Consider the following 18419-nt stretch of genomic DNA (forward strand, 5'->3'; position numbering starts at 1 on the left):
TGTAATATGTAATTATCTGTAACTGAATAAATGCAAAATATCGCAATTCAATACAGTAGATTAAGGCTATAACAAAAAATCAGCATGTAGGCTAGCAGGTGACGGGCCCTCCACCAGAGAAGTTACATAATGTGTCTTTGTATTATTTTTTAAAGCCCTTTTATAGCTGTGTAAAGTATAGGAGCAGCATTCTGTCTCTGTACATTTCCTTGTGTTAAATGGAGCTGAAATAAAGGCAGTGTGATCCTGGAGAAAAACAGGCCGTCGCGAGTCACGCTCTGCCTCAGCTCTGAGCTCCTCTGAGGCTCAGCGCGGCTCCACCAAATCACTGTGTAAATGATGCAGGCTGCACCCCATACACACGCACAGACAGCTACCATTAATGTGCCTTTGTGGGGACTTTAGTGTTGTCACGATACTAACATTTCAAACTTGATAAGGACTTTACTCAGTACAATCAATTACTATACCACCTCTATTAATAATAGAATGTCATTTTCATATACAAAATAATAATTCTTTATATTAGCATGAGGTCTTATACATACTGATAAAGCTCAAAATCATAGTAAAACTCAAACTGTGGCCTTGTGTCAAATTGGACTTGTGTTTTGTTTCATTTACACACAAATCCTGCATGTTTAGAGTTCTTCTCTCAAACAGAAAACACTTATGATGTCATGTAGTAATACAGGAGGTGCTCCACTGTGATTTTAAACTCCATACACATTCACTAGAATCATTTGGATGAGTCAAACCCTGGAATTTCCCATCTCTAATGAACTAAAGATAAAATGTAGTTGTTAACTTGAAAACTACTTCATGACATCACAAGGTGGAACAGAGCATTTTGAGCTTTGGAGATGTAGCCAGACTAATAATAATGGATTACTCAAACACGTGTGAATGAAACAAAATGCAACTCCAGGTATGTTTTTGAGGAGGCAGCAGCATTATGGGTTAAAACTCACAAGAGTCAATTTTGTGTAATATAGACCCATTAAACAAGAGATTTACAAGAAATGCTAATGTTACTGCAAAGGTAATGAAAAAATGCCTAAATTACCTTGAACTTCTCTTCTGTCTTAGGTTTACATGGTGTCAGCATGAACAAAAGTGAGTCCCAAGTTTTTAATGAGTGACTGAATGAAGTTTAGAGTCCCCACATGGTTTGGTAAACATGAGCACACACTGGCTCCTGCTCCAGTCTGATTAGTGAGACTCTGCTCACAGCTGATTGTGCACACTGAGGTGATTATTACACAAAAGAGTGAAACGACAGGCTCTTTGTGGGTCTATGTCACTCTACGACTCCATTTGAGCTTACACTGTACTAGTGTTGATCCACGCAGGGGTCATACCAGGTCATACCAGGTCATCTGAAGTCACAGGAGCTGCTCTGTGAAAATTAATTTAGCACAATGTAAGGCTCACTGTGTAACTTTTCTCGTGGAGGGTTTGCCATCTGCTTGTCTCCATGGTGATGTTGTTGTTTTGTCTGGAATGTCCCAGTATGGCTGCATTTTACTCACATGGGTTTTATTGACTTAAAAAATTGTATCGTTCGGCTACGTTTATATGATGATGGTCTGAACAGAAGAAGCAAAACTGGCATCGCATCTTTGCTTTTTGTTTTGTGTTTAGAAGAGCATTTTTGGGAGGAAATCTGCGTGCATACGGTGACTCAAAAGTGTGTGGAATTCGATTAGGTATGCATGTACTTAAAGCAACAAGAGCATCTTTGGACATACGGAAGTTTTCACACCATGCATTTTTATCAGCTACTCCTTCCACACAGTTGTCCCACCATCAACTGGTTCTCCTCGGTCTTGTCCATATCTGTTTGGCTCACTTGCAACTAACTGGTGCATCCAGAATTTGACAGAGGTAACTGCAGATCCTTCTCTGTTCACTAATAGTTTCTCTGCATATTCTGTACATTTGTTGGGATGCGTCCTGTAAGTTTATTAGAGCTGTTGTGTCACCGTCTAAACAAAAGGCACTTCCGATAAAATATTTTGTCATTTTTACTTGCAAGCGTTCTCATGTAAAGAGGCCTTTACTGTGTGGACTCAACTCTCCACAGATCTGACATGTAACTTGGCCCTATGGCATCACCTGCTGTCTCTGTAAAATAGATAAGTGTAATGCCATACTGTGGAACATTCCAGGCATTATCTCCATGGAGCGACGCTTGTGATGGATCCTCGACCTGAAAGGTTGCACAGCGCACCTTTAAAAGACAATTGAATTTCTGTATTTTATTTTGATAGAAATGTAGTTTGCTGTTGTTTTGTTTTTTTGTTTTTTTGACTGATTGGTGATTTTAAGCTTAAGATTTGATACAGTATATCTTATTTATGATTTATTGTAGGTTTTGTAGGTTGAAAAAAAAAAAAAAACTCAGTATGACTGGTCCTCATACATACAAAAACACACACATGTTCATACATATACACAGTTATCCCTACTTTTAAATGTGTCCATGTTTCTCAAGTATTACATTACCATATTAGCTCAAAATTTGTTATTGGGCAGGGGTAAAATGTGCAAGAGTCTGTGGCTGCAGACCTTCACCCAGAGGACCTCTCAGGATCCACCTCCACCAACATGTCCTTCACTATTTTCGTTAGTTTACTCTTTAAAAGTAAATTAATTTTTTTTTTTTTTGTTAACTTTTACTAAACCTGTCATGTTGATAACAACTTTTGAAGTGTGACATTTTGTTGAAGTAAATATAGACAATAAACAATTAAAATTAAAGCTGTTTTAAAGCAGAATTAACCCTCAAAAAGTAGTCTACAATTCTACAATATTGTTAAAAAAACTGAGGAATGTAACACTTAAGAAATAAGTTTGTAATTTTGGTTCAAACATTATCAACTTTTGTAATGTTGAGGGAACAGTCAGTGGTTAGGAAGCAGTGGACTTTGGTGGTCTTTTGGCATGGCCACTGTTTGTTTACTGTTAGGGACCTGTAGCTGGAGATAAGTCATGTGAGGGTCTACAGCCCAGTCCCTCTTAAAATATGACTGTATCTGACCATCTGCAGCTATTTTCTGTCTTGCCATTTTGCAGTGGTCGGTATCAAAACTTTTAGAAATTTCAAACCAAGTGTTCCAGACTGGAGTTTTAAAGAAGTCATAGCGTGTCCATATTGCTCTGGTCTGCCTTCTTATCTTTGCACCATGCTCAGTACAGCTCCCAGAGGAGGTGTTTCTTTCTAAAGTGGATGAATAACTCCACTCTGTGCTGGGCCTATCTCCACTACAGACGTGCACTCTGGCTAAGGCGAATCTCATTTTACAGTGTGTAATTCTGTTGGTCACGACCTGCAGTGACTGTGCTGTAGGATGGGAGAGATAACACATGCTAGCTGTCAATCTTCAAACAATACTAGACTAATTTACCATCTCAAAATCTTAGTACAAGAGTGTGGTTTTCAAAGCAATCTTAAAGAAACTTTAGAGAAACTTTGCACATAAAATACTGATCATGCAACATTTTAAAAGGATATTATGGAAAATGTAGTTTTTGGAGCTTCCTACCATGTTATTTGGTTCCCTCATCAAAAACATGCCTGATTTGATTTTATATGTTACCCATGTATTTTGATCTGGCGATCTCTCCTGGGCACTATTCAAACCGTATGAGCGCATGTCCCTTGAACTTGGCTCAGTTCACAAGCCTACCTAACCCATGCTCCCACACGGCCGTTTTTCATATATATACAGGGTAGGGTACAAATTCACAAGTTTGATATGATGTGCAGCATTCGTATTAGTGGAATGCACCCTTATGTGTTGCTGCTTATAATTCAATGCCTTCGATGTTGTTTCTAATATTTCAGTAATTGAATTCATCATTTCTTATTCCAAAATATGTAGCTGTAGCTTAATCTAGTTAATATGAGCCTGAGGAGGGAACACACTTTACACAACCAATTATATAAATGAAACTATGTTATAAGATAATATGGTATATACATGCAGAGAATTGGGCCTGATACTATAGTTTAAAATTATGAAGATTGCATTCACACACTTTTTATTTATTATAAAACAAACAAAAACAAACAAAAAATGTATTGTTAGTAAAACTACAGCCAGATAAATAACTATGGTGAAGTTGTAGTGTGTTGATGTACAACTGGTTTATAATTGTATTTATATATGGTATTGTATTTAATAGGGTATATTAATGTACACTAACCATTTCTGATGAAGGCATTATTAAATAGCACTGATAAATACAATTTGCCTTTAGATGTCAATTAACCTAATAACTGAACATGTATTTGGTGACTTCTGCTCACCTCCATTCTGTATTTTTTTTCTTTCTGATGATAGAGCATTTTAAAGGGGTCTATAAGTGAGCTGCACTACTGTACTCACAATGGACTACTTTTTGTAACTTCCACTTTAAAAAATGATGAGAGAACTCCACGCCAGATTCCGAAAGCATTAAACTTAAGCAGCCAAATGTTTTCTTAAATGAGAGCTGCACCTAACTCACCAACATCTAGATACAAAAAACACAACTCTTATTCATATTTCATGTACATGAAAATGAATATGTATATAGAAACACCCTTTAAATGTTATATTGTATATACTGTATGTCCCTATAGCAAATATGAACTTTGCATTATGACATGAGCAAGGGAGAGAGTGAACGAGTCAGTCAGGTCAGGTGAAGCACATCAACAGACTACGACTATTATACAATTTCAGCTGCAATTAAAAATGTCCAAACTCACATGAACACACTCAGTGAGGGAATATTTAAGTCATCCACTTGTTAAAATAAGCAAGGGCTTTCATTTTTTATATTTCATTTTTCACGAGTAGCGGTCAGTAATGAGGGCACATATGAGTGGGCTCTGGTTGTAAGGGTGCAGAGGTTTTGAGTCCAGTATTTGGTTGAATGATCAGAGTAATCATTTTCTAAAACAGCTGATTTTTGTACTGACTGTAGGATTTTTCTTCCAGAAGAACATTTTCAGATAAGAAAACATTTGTGAATGCCAAAAATTTTTGTAAAAAGTACAAGTATTAAGTACAAATTTGTTCCTAAGAATGTTGCCCAATATTGTGACAGAGCCCAGAGTAAACATCCTCTCTGCACTCTTGTTTTGGTCTCCTGTTTAAAGTTGAATGTGATTTTTTCATCTCTAAACATCATGTATAATGCAGTTTACCCCGGCGGTCTCTGCTCCTCTACCTCAAACATGAGCACAAATGAAAGGTGGACAGTGGAGCAACAGGAGGACTATTATGACTTATGAGCTTTGGAGGTGTACTATTATCTCCCTAGCTCCTCTTTTTTTCTCTCCATCTTTTTCTCTCTCCCTAATTGTTTGCCCCTTTTCTCTTTCCTCACTCTCTCCCTCTTTCTTCTCCCTTTTTATCTCTACCCTATGACCCCCTCCTCTTGTCTCACTCCTCTTTCTCTGTCTTTTCCTCTCTCTCCACCCCCGATTTTCTTGCTCTTTGCACTGTCTCCCTGAAGCCACTTCAACACACAATGCAGTTCTAAGGAGGGACTTGCACTCTATTGCTAGGGTACTAATGTTTAGTATAGCTCACATTGGTGTGGATTGGTCATTTTATTTAATCTTCAGTTTTAAATTTTTAATGAAAGAATAGCTATAATTTCAGTCAGACAAGAGCATTTGTTTTGTCTACTTCACGTGATGGTGTAATGAAGTGTGCCAGTCAGAAGTTTATACCCCCTACTATCAGATTCCTTTTCCAGGGCTGCATCCATGCGTGTGATAAGGTGTATGCTCCCTCGTCACGATTTATGTTCCTTGGACCTCATTTGCAGATCTGGATGGCCTCTCTGATCCAGCAGTGGCAATACTTACACCACTATAACAGAGAATAAGAGTATTTCTACCCACCTCCGCGTTTGAGTGACGTGTTAGCTCACCTTGACAGGTCTAATCTTTTTGCCTTTTTCTTCCTTGTTGAATGGGAGAGCCGTGAGTCATTTCTTAAAAGCTGCAGTTGTATAAAAGAAAATCTTTTATACTAATTGTAATTTTTAAGCTTCAAGTATCATTTCTGAAATCTTGCTGAGTTCAGTGAGTTGGCTGCTGTGACAAATTGAGAAAATTGTAATACAACATTAATATTTTCTAGTACTTTTAGTTTAAACTAATAGGACAGTGGCATTTCAGTGTACTTGGGCAGGAACATAGACTGTATAAAGATGTTGACTAAGGTCGTGTGATGTCACAATGTCCAGACATATGAAGCTCATGGGGCGAATTTGGAGCCAAGTTCCATTACGGACAAAATAGCAAAACAAAAACACCAGGATCATGTCAAGCGGGTTAATGTAAACATTTTAAGACCAAAATGAGGATCCCAATTAAACCAGCTGATTCTTGATTAACAGATAAATGATATAATATTCTTTACTTTTCATATGATACACACTGCAAAAACCAAACAGCACATCTTTATGAGAAAGGGTAAAATGGAATAAGAAGTTGTTTATATGTTTTATAAATTCTTTCCAAAAACACTCTGTCTGGGCAGGTCCAAAAGAGAGGTGGTTTCATTTTTCATTTCACAAAATGTATCGTTTGTGTCCATTGCCCTTCTAAGATTATTCTTTCCTGGATAACAGAGATGTAAAAGTTTGTAGCAGATTTCCCTTTGCTTGTTGGTGATGAGATATTTTTATGAGGTCAATAGAGTCAGGCTGCAAACAGTGCATGAGTAGGGCTCTGTTTGGGAGGTGCACTTGTGGTTATAGTCACTCTTTTCCCATGGCGACTCATTATAAGGCAAGTTTAATTGAAGATGAAGCCAAGTAAGTTCCTTTTGAAAAGTTTTTCAGAGTTTGCTTAAGCCGCCATCTTCAGGTGCTGGCACTGTCCTGCCACTTCCCCAGTTTAGGCTTCTGGCACCACTAATGAAATCACTGTGCATGGATAACCCTGTCGTCATATCACTGAATACATTTCAGAATGTCTAATAAACAAAATGTGAGCTAAAATGTGTTAGATTAATATTACCGAGTTTGGAAAATATCAGAATGAATTTGCATTTTTGTTTATTAAAGTAAAATGGCAAATATTGGTAGAGACTATTTTGTCTTCCCCAAATATTGGTTGTGACATGTCCCCACTGTCCCTGTGCAAACCTAAGCTCTTGGAGGAGCCTTCAAACAAAGTGAATTGAAGCCAGACTCAATGGAGCTGGAAGCACGCCTATTCTCACTTCCTACTTGGAACGTGACAACTAGCAGGTTAGCTATGTCCATGAAGATATACAGTCTATGGGAAGAAACTGTATGGGCTAAAACAAGAGAACTTTTAAAGGTGCACTTTGAACTATGGAACTTATTAGGTGATGGGTCCACCACTGGCTTGTCTCTATGAAGATATCTTTCTTTGGGAATGTTCCACAGTTTGGCATTATACCAGTTCCCATTTATTGCAGACTCTGAACACTTTAGGTTCAGCGGGTTCTTGTGCTGCACAATTTTGGGAAGTAGCATTCTGCTCAGAGTGCGCATTGTAAACAACTCCAAGAGCATTAGCATTTGAGAGAAGACTGAAATACAAACTGCTAAAGTAACTTAAAATACAATAATCCCATACATTTCCAACCATGTTTTTACAATCTATATATATAATAAGATTTTTCTCTTATCAAAAAATAAATAAATAAATAAAAATAGGAGCCTTTCCGATTTATAATTGTACCAGTTCAAATTGCTTTTTTGATTAAATGTTGATATATAGAGCAGCTCTAGGTGGTTTATTTCTTGTTCTAAACCTGTTCACTTGAAGAAACTCAAAATGAATGCGTATAACAGTAACTAGTTTTATAGCACACTTGCTTTGTTACTTGATGTTTTCCCATGCAGTTAGCCTGTGTGAATCTCGTCTGCTCCTCATCTTAACATCTTAAACTCTGTCATGAGAGCAGTCTGATCTTTCCCCTCACAGCAGGCTGGGGCGGATGGCATTTTGGTGGGATTGAGTCGGAGCTAACGCTAACACCGGCTTGTAACAGTAAATATTAAACACATCCAGCTGTCGCACTCACATAGTCCTCTCTTTCTGTTTCTCTCTCGCTTTCTCTCTCTCTCTTTCTTTCTGTTTATATCACTCTCTTTTTCTTCTCCTTTCTCATTCTGCCTCTCTCTCCTCTTTCTCTGTCTCTTTCTCTCTTTATATCATTCTCTTTCTCCTCCTTTCTCATTTGCTCTCTCCTCTCTCTCTCTTCTCTCTCCTCTCCCACTTCCCCCCTTCTCTCCTCTCTCTTTCCTGTTTGTAAACCTTCGCATCTGATACAGGCACAGCTCTGCAATGCATTAGATTAGACTAACAATTCTCAAACTTTCAATAATTTGTTTTCATGAAATATTTGTCTATTTAATTTTGATTTGTTTAAATGTAACTTTTCTGAAGATGGCTCTGGACATTCCGGATGGTTTGCCTGGGATGTTCCAAAGTATGGCATTAAACCTGTATATCTACATGAAGACAAGCAGGTAATACCACCAGGCCAAGTTCAGATCAGATATTTTTGATGATAAAACACCTGTAGTAGGAAATTCCTGATCGATAGGTTTAATGCCATACTGTGGAGCAATCCAAACAAAGCAATAACAGTTCCATGGCAACAAGCGTGTAGCTGGTCCCTAGATGAAAAGTTATATGGTGCACTAGTTTTGCTTTAAATTCAGTTTCAACCTTCAGTCTGACTAGGCACCAACTTTGAACCAGGTTTAAACCACAGACTAAAGTAGGTCTACACACCAAACATCCAGGACTACAAACCAGAAAACAAAACCAGGGCAAAAGCATCAAGTCATTTCTAAACCAGGACCAGTGGTGTTAAACAACTCCAGGTCTAAACCAAGACTGAACCGGGACTGAATCAGGACAGGACCAGGTCTAAACTAGGTCAGTGATTGAAGAACATAGCACATGGGGCTACAGTAGAATAATGTAATGCAAATGGGTCAACACAAAGAGGACAAACTGCAGTGGAGTGATCAGTTTTGTACACCAGAAAGAAGAGCTGCTCAGATAAAACTACATCCAAACATCCTTTCACAATACGTCAGGATCAAATGGAGTGGGTAAATACCCTCTCTGTCTGTTTGGACAGAGAGGGTAAAAAGTACTTCATTCAGTTCAAGTATTTGTTTATGAATGAGACAGTACAGTTAATCATGCCACTAAATAGTTAACTGATACCAGGTACTTCTGTAGCCACACTATACACACAAGTATTTAAAAGGGGGAGTGTAATCATGAGTGTGAACTACTTATATATACACAATTAATAATCTAGTAGTGGAAATGAAACCACTACAGTGATGTGCACCTACCCATTGGAGGTATCAGTTGTTGTGATGGTGTTTACAGTACGCCACGGAAATCAGTGAACTATTTTTTTTATTATTATTACGATGAATATAGCGATTCTCTATCTACTTCTCTATCTCCATGGAGATCAGCAAATAGTCCCACCAGGCCAAGTTAAAGCTCAGATCTGTGGAGAGGTGGCCATGCTAACAGTAAGAATGCACATTTTTGTGTAGTTTTGAAAAATACAAACACCCATAATGGATAAAAATGCTAGACAGAAACTTTTAATTCCATATTGTCAAGTAATAGCATGTCTGCAGAGACAAGCAGGTAAAGTGTCCTTCTCCAAAAAAGTGACACAGTGCTTCATTAAAGTAAATATCTTAAGAGTACATTTCACTCAACGAGAAAGTTACGCAGTACACCTTTAAGCACCTAAGCAATTGTACTTGACTGAGCTAGTTCACCTCTGGTACATTGCATGACTTTCCTTCTCAACACAATCATGTAATTAATCCAAACACGCCGTAAACATGCGGGGTCTGGAAGCCGCTGCCCACAGAGACACAGGTTGTTCCCGAATCGGCCCAATTGTTCCCAGATCTGGAGCAGAAGATTTCCACTGCGTCATGGTGCAGCCTCCTGGAAGTAATGCCTCCCTCAGAAGAGCCATGTGCTATAGTCCTAATGTCCTTTAGAACTGTGTGTGTACCTGATGTCAAACATGACCAGACACATGACCTGCTGTGTACTCTGTGTATGTAATGACGGTAAATTACACAGCACCATAAAATCTAATAGAGCGAGTGTAAATACAGTTGCTAAAAAACAGGACTATCTGAAACCATACAAGTCTTTAAAGGACCTCTATGTAACTTTTCAGCTTGTCTTCATGACGATGTTCCACAATATGGTATTAACTTCATGGAGACAAGCAGCGATGCCAGCCTGTCAAGATACACGTCAGATCTGTAAAGAGGCAACCCCACTCAGAGCATGTTTGTCAAGGGTTTTTATTTGATTTTTTAAATTTTTTATAGTTTGGAACATTCTAGACAAATTGTTTTTTGCTTCTTCTGTCTCTATGTACAGATTGATTTGAAAACATGTCAGATGCCCTCCCCTTTCATACAAACGCAAATTATCACTTTGAATGGGGTGAGTGATTTGTCAAAAAATATATATCACTGTTTTTGAGTTGCATTAGTATTAGTATTGAAATCGCATTTGCAATTTTGCTATCATGACAACTCTGATCACATCTAACTCAGTCTCAACTTTTAAAATGTTTTGCATGTCAAAATCTCTCTCTTTTCGTACACATTTGCGCCTTTATCTGTCACTTCCCTCCTCTTTCATCACTGCTCCCACATTGTGACTGAAGGGGCAGAGCACAGAGGAGCAGATGGGCTTAGAGATCTTTGGCTCAAACAGAAGTCACCAGTTCAATGAATCCTGACGTTCATTTCATTTGCTCAGTGGCGTTTCTTGGCAAAGGCAAACTGGGGTCCTTAAAAGTTGAATATCTATTGCTTAGCTTCAGAATAGTATTACATGTGTGTGCATTTATGTAGTGCGCTTTATTTCTTATGTTATTTCTATGTTGTACATAAATGTTTCATTGGGGTTTCTTGGCAAAGACAAACTGAGAAATCTTACTGGCTCCAGCAGCAGCTAGGGGTCCCAAAAAGCTGAATGTACAATCAACTAGATCAGAATGATGAGAAATCAGGACCACGGCCATAACAATAAATAATTTAAAACAAAATATTATGTCTTTGGGATGGTAAATTGTCCTCAAAATGTTAACAAGAAGCTCAAAACCATAAAAATAGAAATGGCTCTAACTGCCCCTGCCTTCCACTACGATATTGCGCTGTGTAATGTACATGAAGAGCTAACATTATTTCTCTGTTTCTTGTTGCAGCTCTGCACGAGTTCCCCACAGACCTGTTCACAAATGCAGAGAGAGCAGAGGGGGCGGTGGCTCTACATGTCCTCTGTGTAAGTTTACTCTACATGCTCCAAATGTTATTGGACAGAAATACAAACATGTCAAATATATATACAATTAGATTATCTGTTCAGATTGTTGCAAATGTAATAGTTACACATTGAGTAACATCATGAGATTACATTGATTATGCTTGAATTTATTTCTGTATAGTACCTGGTCTTCACTTAAATATAACGCAAAATCTGAAATTTGAAATCTACTTACATGATGATGGAATCTTAAAGGCAGCTCTTGCCAGGACATGAATGTTTTCAAGGTACTGTATTTCTGTTAGCAATTCATAAACCTGTAATGGAATACATTCAAGATAGATTCTATACTATAATACTATAATATAATACTATACTTCACTAAAAAAAAAAGAACAAAAAAGGTTCCGCTGCATTTTGATTTCAATTTATTTCTGTATTTTATAATTAAAGGTCCTATATTATGCTATTTTTCTGGTCTATGTTATAGTGTTGTTTCCTCATCAGAAACATACCAGTTGTGTTTTGTTTCATTCACACATGTTTAACACACAACACACTCTTAACACACTCTTCACTCAAATGGAAATGGTAATACAGAAAGTGCTCCACTATGTTTTTAAACTCCATACCCCTTCACTAAAATCATTTGGATAATTGCAGTCTTGGAATTGCCAGTTTCTCTGTTAACTTGAAAACTACCGCTTCATGACATCACAATTTGGAATAGAGCATTTTGAGCTGTAGACGTAGACAGACTACACTAATAATACATGTGTGAATGAAACAAAATACAACTCCAGCTATATTTTTGAAGATAAAACTGCATTATTACACGGCTTAAAGTTCACATGTCCATTTTGCATAATATAGGATCTTTCACTTTTTTTTCTCAAAATCTTCACCATTTAATGACCATAAAAACATATTATTTTATCCAATTAAATAAAAAATGTTGCTGTGACTGTCCACTCCTTCTCCTCCTTCTTTCCTCCTACTGTAACAACTCTTTTTCCATCACTTCTCATGTATGCACCCCCACGCTCCCCTAGCAGGATTCATCATGAAGGGTCAGGGGACCCCCTGAAGCAGCAGAAGCAGACACATATTGTTCAGAACATGACAACCTCTCCATAGCATGTCCAGTGGTCTGTACGGACAACTCACTAGTGGTCCACGTTAGCGTTCACGGGACCCTACATGTGCAGAACAACTGAGCACAGCTGTATCCCTCCTGAACATGCGTTATATTATCGGCAAAGTGACTTCTAACTGTACCCTATATTGGCCACCCTCTGAGTCCACCCCTCACGGCTACTGCAGAAATGAGGCAAATGAAAGTAACCTTTTCAACAATACTACAGAGAATCAGAAATAGAAACATGTCTCATCGCAGCCCATTTACTTGTGTTGTTTAGCCCTCCACAGAACACACTGTTATGGTGCACTCCGGGGGTCAAAGCACATTGTATTATTCTGCTGAAAATGGCCTGCTATGCCTTTTCATACAAGATAGAAGAGCAATTGGAGATATAATTTATCCTCCCACTGAAACAAAAGTCATTATTTACAGGAAAAATAAAACCTGACCTATAAAAGTAGTATTTCACAGGATTTTTAAATTATTTTATATTACACTATACCTGGAGTTGTGTTTTGTTGCATTCACACATGTTAAAAATACAAACCCTGTGTATTCAGAGTTCTTCCCTGAAATGGAAAACACTCTGTCCCACCTTGTGATCTCATGTGAGTAATACAGGAAGTGCTTTATTCATTGTATTTTTTAAACTCCATACACCTTCAGTAGAATCATTTGGATGATTTCAGACCTGAAATTGCCAATCTCTACAGAACTAAACGTAAAATGTAGCGGTTAACTTGAAAACTACAACTAAATGATTTTTGAGCCATGGAGATGTAGACAGACAAATAATAAAGGATTGCTCAAACATGTAAGAATGAAACAAAACACAATCCTAGATGTGTTTTAGGAGGTAACAAGAGTCCATCATGACTAAAAGCTCAAAAGTCAGTTATGTAATATAGGACCTTTAATGTGTGGTCCATAGTGTTCTTAGAGTAATTCTCCAATGCTTTATACTTTGACATTTAGCAATCAATGTTTATCATAGCGTATTTTTCTTGGCTATAATATGGTAAAAGTGTAAACTCCATAATGATTTAAAGCACATTCAAAATAAGGGCAATGACAAGTAGTAAAGGATGTTTTGGTGCAAGTGTCCTGCTTCAGGGCACAATAGCCATATCCACTGGTGTAGAATTTAACCACCAATGTAAAGGTGACCGGGCTCCTAAAATTTTCAAAGCTAAGGTTACAACTTTCTCTGATAACCTTTGTACATAAAATATAAAATGGTATCTTTAATCTCACCTATTGTTACTCAATTTCAATATATTTCACCTGCAAGAGGAGACAAGCTGAGACAAGCAAGACTTGACAAATCTAATGAAAAGTGTGGCAGTAGAAAGTCAAGTTATTTAAAAAAATATATATAATCATACTAACTTCTGCTACTTTTAAAATTGTGCCTGTTGTACGTGTAAATATAAGAAAAGCAAATATGTTTCTCGCTGTCCTTTTGATTGTCCTAGTAATTTTTTATCCACACTGCCTGCCCGTTCAGACTGTTTATTTTGAGTGAGGTCATTAAAATCAGATAAATCTATGCTTAAGAATAGAAAGAGTCTTTATAGTTCAGCCTAATGCCCCAGAATCTAATCTCAAATACCCTTTTTGCCCTTCCATGGATCAGCTCCTGGTGTAATTCACTTGTCCTTGTCTGAAGCCCAAATATTCCCTCCAGTGTCACAACATTGGTGCAGGGTTTAACATAATGTACCATGCACTCACTGACCTTTGCCTGTCCACACTTCATCAATAATCATATTTACATCTGATTTATGGTCTTCAATGTGACCTCAGAGTAGATGTACCAAAGATATCGGAGCATAAGAGAGGAAAAGGTATTCAAAGTATTTGTATAGGAGTGCAGTGTACGCCACCTTCTTGTCTTCATAGAAATATTATTGCTTTGCTTATATTCCACAGTGTAGATTAAACCTATCTATCGCTACTTTGCAAATCAGATCTGTGGAGTCACCCTATTCACACTGGGGATAGGGATGATTAGTCGATTAATCGATAATTGATCATTAATGTTAATTTTTTATCGACAAACCGAATGTAGGTTGCTGTGTGTATTCCACTGAGTTGTGTCCTTTAGTCCAACAGAAGTTGACTGCATCAGCGCACAAGAGCTGTTTTTTTCTTGCTTAGTTTATGCAAATTAGCCATGTGCTTTTAAGTTTCGTTTCTGTGAGACTTGCACAAAGCTGCATTAAACACATTCTAATCTCAAACGGGCTGATGTGGCTCTAGAATGGTTATGGTTTATATGTCGTAAAGTTGAATTTATTTATGCAGATTAGTAGTGCAGATAGTAATAATAATGATTATAATTTTAATATAAAAACTTTAATGATTAATCAAAAATCAATCATTAATTCTTTGATTTAAAAAAATTAATTGCCCATCCCTGATTGACACAAGGGGTCATAAAATTTTTGAGCAATTGAAACACCCATAATGAATAAATGCTAGATGTAGATGTTTAATGTCATAACATGGGAAAACATTTACATCTCCATGGAGACAAACAGGTGGTGAACCCTCCACCCAAAAAGTTACATAATGCAGATTACGAAGAACTATATTAAAAATTATTCAACATTAAGACGAATCACTAAAATTACAATTTAAAAGTCAAGTAAAAAACATAAAATAAAAGCATATTGAGTCAACTTGAGCACAGGACCTGAAATACCATTGTTACCATTACAAATTGCTATGTATTTTTATATTTTCCCATAATGTAGCCTACAGTTTCCTAATTACAAACATACCTGGACTTGTGTTTTGTTTCATTCACAAATGTTCTCTCAAACAGAAAATGCTTTGTTCCACCTTGTAATAGACTTAGACAAACTTTATTGATCCACAAGGGAAATTACATACAACAAACCTTATTGATCCGCAAGTGAAATTCCTTTGATGCCACTCCACTGTGTTTTTAAACTCCATCCTCACTAGAATCATTTGGAAAATTTCAGTCCTTGAATTGCCAGTCTCTACTGAACTAAAGGTAAAAGGTTACTCTTAATGTGAAAAATACATCTTCATAATATCACAAGGTTTATTATTTTGAGCTTTGGAGATGTTGACTTACAAAGGTTTACTCAAACATGTGTGAATGAAACACAACTCCTGCTATGCTTTTAAGGTGGTAACATTATAACATGCTTTAAAGCTCACAAGAATTCATTTTGTGTTCTGTAGATCCAATTTTAAGATCCAAGTCCTGCAGTACCTGCCGGGCATACTCCTCTACTGGGTCACTCCCTTTTCTGTAGTAGTAGTAGCAGTAGTAGTAGCAATATAAAGCATTACTAGTAAGGTAAGATAAGAGAGGGGAAATTGCAGGAACGCTATCCTAGAGTGGCCTTTATTCAAGCATGTGATAATGCTCTTTTGTAACATATTAGGGCACATATGTCGAGGCTGCTTTGCTGTGACATATGGTGCTGGGGTTACAGATGTTGACATACACAGGATTATAGCAGCGCTGCCTTTTATTATCCCACAGGAACACAGCAGTAGAGAATTACAATACAAACAATTGATGTTTATTATTTAACATGGACACAGGAGTTTTGTCACACAGTGAATGTATGTATATGTTTTCAGATTTTTTCCCTTCCTCTTGATCTCAAATAGTCGTCTTTTGTAACCTAGTGATGGTGTTATTTTTGAATGCTGTTTTTTTTTTTTTATTTGCCTTGCCCTAGCAGCAATCATTGTAGAGTTGTTTAAATGAATACGATTGTATTTTTAGACAAATACTTACCTTTTATATATTCATTACAATGTACTTGAGATTTACCGTTCTGGATGAAATTTTATCTTACACAGCTAAACAGAACAACACATAAATACATTAAATTTACCAAAGTGCTAATTTAGTAGTAGTAGTAGTTGTAGTAGTAGTAGTAGTAGTTGTAGTAGTAGTAGTAGTTGTTGTAGTAGTAGTAGTTGTAGTAGTAGTAGTAGTTGTAGTAGTAGTAGTAGTAGTAGTTGTAGTTATTGTAGTTGTAGTTGTAGTAGTAGTAGTAGTAGTTGTAGTTATTGTAGTTGTAGTTGTTGTAGTTGTAGTCGTTGTAGTAGTTGTAGTTGTAGTTATAGTTGTAGTTGTAGTAGTTGTAGTAGTAGTAGTAGTTGTTGTTGTTGTTGTTGTTTCATGTGTTGGGTGTTGATGCACTGAAGGATTAATAATGCCTTTATTACAAGATTAAAGAGCTGTGTGCCTTATATATTTAAGTTCAAAGTTCACATTGGTTCTTTGTTTCATTCACTCATAAAGTTCATTTCTGCTTTGCACTGTGCTTTTCATATACAATAACCCCAGGGTTGTTGAAAATGCCAGTATATTTTAAAAGTGATATTTACAAAGGTTATATGAGGAATGAATATTCAATGTTTAAAATGCAACATACAACAACATATGCATGCGATAAGACCTGTAAGAAACGCTGTGTCTTAATTATGGAGCTACAGAATTTAATTTTTCATGGCAATTTACATATAAATTTAATGAGAGCGAACAAGCTGTAAGCTAAAGTAAACTTGAATGACTTCCAGAAAAAGTTCATTATCTATTTGTGAAATTGACTTCAGCTTTTTACCACGTTGTAGCGGTGTTCTCTCATCATTACCTACTCAGTGTTGCACTTTGATTGATTCTTGCTGTCCAAACACTTTTCACCAATAAAAAAACATAAAAGAAAATCTGTCAAATTGTGATATGAAGAACAAACTTATTAGTTCTACAATTTTGACCAGAAAATCATGAAATGGTTTCTATCGCTAAAATGTTCAATAATAATACCTTAAAAAGCCTAATATGTCCTCTTTAATTATAAACTTATTTGCCTCTGGTTAAACTCTCCACGCCATCTCCACACATGTATAAATCATACTGATCTATATTTTACTCTTGTGTTTATTATTAATGGTGCATCTCTTTCAGACCATCTACATGTTCTGTGCTCTGGCCCTGGTTTGTGATGACTACTTTGTGCCGTCTCTGGAGAAGATCTGTGAAGTATGAACATGCTAATGTGCATTCATTATGGATAAAATACCATCATACATATCAGTCAGTGGCTCAGTGGATACTCATATGGCCGCTCCCTAACGCACAAACTAGATTCCATGTTTATTTAGAAGTGTAAATGTCAAAATTGACACAGTAAGATCATCTAAACATATGTAAATGAAAGAGAAAATGTAATGGAAATGAAATGTAATTATTGACTGAAATTATTTGGGTCTGGAAAACATATTTGAAGCAAGATTAATACGTTCATACAACATTTTTTTCTCCCTTGTAACATGTGAGCTTAGGCTGATCTGGATCTACACTACTTTAACACACATCACGTGTTTTAGACATTAGACGTAACATGAAAACAAGTGATATTTGACTGTTTTGTTATCAAATGTTTTTGGGAAGTAAACAATATTTATATTACTGTGAAACTGAAAAGCTTATTTATTTGTTTTTATCAAATTGTGATTGAATTGTGATCATTCAGAAAGTATGAGTGTGAAATTATTTAGAAATGTGTCTTTGTATAACTGGACCTGGAGTTTTGTTCATGTATATGCTATGCTCTCACCTCCACAGCGCCTAGATCTGAGTGAGGACGTCGCCGGGGCAACCTTTATGGCAGCTGGCAGCTCTGCACCTGAACTCTTCACATCAGTCATAGGTATACAGACTCTCCACCTCCTACTACACAAAAACATGATGAGAAGGCTGTTACTAGTCTCTTCTTACAACCAGAAGCATCCTAGTTCAATTCCCAGATTGTGTGGGATATACTTCTTGCTAACCCTTGTCTGAGGCCCTTAAGACTACATGCTTTTACAATATTTTACAATTATATATAGTTCAAAATAGAAGGAAAGTCTTGAATTCCAATAGACCTGATTGACAGGCAGATTAAG

At 36.8% G+C, this 18419-nt stretch overlaps 1 protein-coding gene across 1 annotated transcript in view; it reads left to right on the top strand.

Annotated features, from left to right (window-relative positions):
• The window catches only part of LOC110173832 (sodium/potassium/calcium exchanger 3-like), a 68966-nt gene that overhangs the window by 34732 nt on the left and 15815 nt on the right, over nt 1–18419 (top strand). The window contains exons 3-5 of the mRNA XM_055158734.1: nt 11271–11347; nt 17437–17511; nt 18097–18181. Of these exons, the coding sequence (XP_055014709.1) occupies nt 11271–11347; nt 17437–17511; nt 18097–18181 (237 nt within the window). The remainder of the gene's footprint in view (nt 1–11270; nt 11348–17436; nt 17512–18096; nt 18182–18419) is intronic.

Source organism: Boleophthalmus pectinirostris, unplaced genomic scaffold, assembly GCF_026225935.1.
Source record: "Boleophthalmus pectinirostris isolate CB_2022bp ecotype Guang Dong unplaced genomic scaffold, ASM2622593v1 HiC_scaffold_22, whole genome shotgun sequence".
Classification (NCBI taxonomy): Eukaryota; Metazoa; Chordata; class Actinopteri; order Gobiiformes; family Gobiidae; genus Boleophthalmus; species Boleophthalmus pectinirostris.